Below are 3,273 nucleotides of genomic sequence, written 5' to 3' on the forward strand. Positions count from 1 at the left end.
CCTTGTTTTGGCTACTCTTCCTCTCTCATTCATTTGCGTAATTTGCCAAATTCTCTAAACCCCTTAAAAACACTTACTTGCTAAAAAGACATTTAAAAAAAAAAATAATTCCGTAATAATTCCGCAAATTTTTTTTTCAAGAATTTAGAAAATCGGCACCAAGCATAAATCAAAAAACGCCACCAGCAATACTAACAATAACAAAAACAACACCACCATTTCAAACCACAGCCGCTCCCTCGCTGGAGGAGTAGCGCAATTATATCTACAATGTATTTTTAAGCTAGCTGCACGCGCAATTAAGTAAATACATATGTATGTAGTAGATCGGGTAGAGTGAAAATTACTACAGCAAAATTTGAAACAAAAATTTCAAATAAATTTAATATGAATTGTGCGTTTGTAGCACGCATTTTTGTGCTCCGCGCCGCAGCCGCAGCAGCAGCAAACAATTACTACTACTACTACTACAATATTATACTTACTATATTAAAAAAAAAACGTTTGCAACAATAAAAGCAACAAAAACAACAAATAAACATGTATCGTATTGTTTGTTGATTTTCTTAAGCTTATCGCGTATAGCGGAAAAATTTATATTACCAACTACAAAGAAGTGCTTCAAAAATAAAAGAATAGAAAAGAAAGAGAATTTCCTTGCAAAATTTGAATGAGAAACGTATTTAGTAGCATCTAATATTTAAATTATATATACACGTAAACAAAAACTAAAGAAATCGATAAAAGTAAAAAAATAAAAAACTTTAAAAATTTAAATTAACAAATTAACAATAAAGTGTGTTGTGTTTTATGTTATTGTAGAGCACGGGAGGAGGTGAATGGCAGGCGGGAACTCCGAATTACTTACAAAGCGCAGCAAAGGCTGTGACAACCAAAAAAAATCCCAGTTTTTGAGAATTTTGCCGAGGTGACAGCAGTTCCGGCTACGACACCAATACATTGTGTAAACGCCAATCTATTCCTATTATTAAACTTATGAGTAACTTTGACGAAAGCCCAACGGATGTGCAAAAAAATAAAGAAACTGCAATCTTCGCTTAAAACATCAATTCCTAATTTATAATATTACAACGAATTCGATTGCTCATTCTAAAATACCATATCGGCGCTTTCCTCTGCCACACCTATCACATAATCAGTCCCATAGATGGCTTGCGTATCGCCATCCTCATCGTCCACAATTAAAATACCATCGATGTGTTCATCCTCGTGGATTTCCAAAAAGTCGCCATCGTCTTCGATCGTCAGCTGCTGGACGTCGTGGATCTGCTCAGACGCAATTTGATAGCCATCCGTCTCGCTATACTCGCCCTCTTCTACCAAATCTTCCAAACCACTCGTATTGTATTCAGGTTTTTGATGTACTTTGTAATGGGTCTAAAAGGAGGTAATGTATATGTTTAATCAATAAGCATTCGACCGTGATTTTTACAACAGCTTACGATCAAGTGATGTTTTCGTCGAAAACGTTTTACACAGAACTCGCACTGGAAGCGTCGTTCACTGGTATGTATGGTATGTTGGTGAATGCGCAGGGTCGAGGGCGAAATGAATTTCTGCTTGCATTCCGGACACTCGAATGACTTGCTGGTATGCGAGTAACGGTGCATTTTGAGATGTTGCAGTATGAGAAAGTCCTTGCCTGAAAAAAAAATATATATAAATTTATTGCCACAAGTCTATTTTCGTCAAATGCTTACCGCATATCTCGCATTCGTACGGTCGTTCACCTGTATGCGTGCGCATATGCACCGTTAAGTCGTGCTTGGACAGAAAGGCCTTCTCACAAACCGTACACTTGAAATTGCGTACATTATTATGCCGATCCATGTGATAGCGATAGTGCACTTTTTGATTGAATGTACGCTGGCAGAGATCACACTTATAGGCCGGTTCGCCGCCATGTAGACGCAGATGCACGCGCAATGCATCGTTGGTGTGTAGCAATTTGGAACAGAAGGGACACGGAAATTTATTGGAATGCACAGTTTTGCTGGAATCGAAAAGAAAAGTTTTAGTATAATAGACTGAAAGTGCTGCATTTGAACATACCGGTGTTGTAGAAAATCCGTGCGTCGCAAAAATTCCAAACCGCATGCTTGGCATTCATGGGCACGCCTTATGCCACCGCCTTCAGGCTTTGGCCTCTCTAGTGCATTTATTGGCAGACCGCTGTTCGTATCTTCCAGGTAATGCACATCGAAAAATTCGACTGCTTCCTGTTTTAGCCCATGTTGCCCTTGACTCGAATTGTCATCAAAAAGCGACACGAACTCAATCTCTTTTGTATCGCTTGAAGATTTAATATCCGTATGCTGTGGCGGCTGGGTATCTAGCTCCGGGGTAGCAGTATAATACAGCCCCTCATTGCCGTCCAAAGCCACCACTTGTAGTTCGTTTGGAACTTCATTGGATTTCTCTTTCATAAGCACTAATTCAGCGTTCGCCACTTCATTTGAAAAAGTCTCCGGTTCTAATGTAATTGGCGCATAGGCTTGTCCATTATCGTACTCTGTGCCATTTGGCATGTGTTCCGCTACATTTGTATCTTTCAGTATGGACTGAATAACAGCGTTTTCGTCACTGGTCATAGAGGGTAAACCATTTTCGAGAAATTCTTCTCCGAGTATAATTGTATCATGATTAGCTTCTATGGCTAGATGTGACATTTCCTCGCAATTCTGTGTCATATTTGCATCCTTATTACCCGCATCAGGATACATTTTTGCCAGCTCTTCTAGTGTACGTCGCGCTTTCATAGTCAGTTTACGAAATAGCCGCATTTGTAAATCACAACTATTGCACAGGTATTGTGGGTAGAGCTCCATGGTTGATGCATCAATCTAAATTTGAGCGTAGTTGTAACCGTTTTCATTGCAAAACGAAATCATTTGTATGTAGCCTACATACCTGAAAGCCCAACATTTCTTCGTACAACTTGCCCGTGGTCGTCAGCTGCCATGTGTGCGAATGCATAACGCCATCTTCTTCTACCACTTGCACCACATAGAGGCATTCGTAGTCAGCATCCTGATTTGGACTGCGGCAAACGCGACAACTATTTACCACTTCCTCTGCTTGGACCATTACATCTAAATTTTCCCTAATATTTGTTTATAAACAATTGTCGGGAATAAAAATACACAACTTTTATTTTCTGCTTCTTCCTGGCATACGAGTCTCGTACTGCGACGAAAAGTCAAATGAATGGAGAGCAGTGTTGCCGCTTTATTTTACCACGCCCTTTTTTTT

At 39.5% G+C, this 3,273-nt stretch overlaps 1 protein-coding gene across 1 annotated transcript; it reads right to left on the bottom strand.

Moving 5' to 3' along the window:
- Nucleotides 1-1,053: 1,053 nt before the first annotated feature.
- LOC118748562 (zinc finger and SCAN domain-containing protein 12-like) lies at nt 1,054-3,238 on the bottom strand. The gene is made up of 5 exons (XM_036483090.1): nt 2,932-3,238; nt 2,074-2,864; nt 1,722-2,014; nt 1,464-1,663; nt 1,054-1,398 (listed from the first exon to the last, which is right to left on the bottom strand). The coding sequence occupies exons 1-5, from the start codon at nt 3,106-3,108 to the stop codon at nt 1,111-1,113; spliced, it is 1,749 nt and encodes a 582-aa protein (XP_036338983.1). The 5' UTR covers nt 3,109-3,238; the 3' UTR covers nt 1,054-1,110.
- Nucleotides 3,239-3,273: the final 35 nt, after the last annotated feature.

The sequence above is a fragment of the Rhagoletis pomonella genome, unplaced genomic scaffold (genome assembly GCF_013731165.1).
Source record: "Rhagoletis pomonella isolate Grant_MI unplaced genomic scaffold, Rhpom_1.0 Rhpom_scaffold_00013, whole genome shotgun sequence".
NCBI lineage: Eukaryota > Metazoa > Arthropoda > Insecta > Diptera > Tephritidae > Rhagoletis > Rhagoletis pomonella.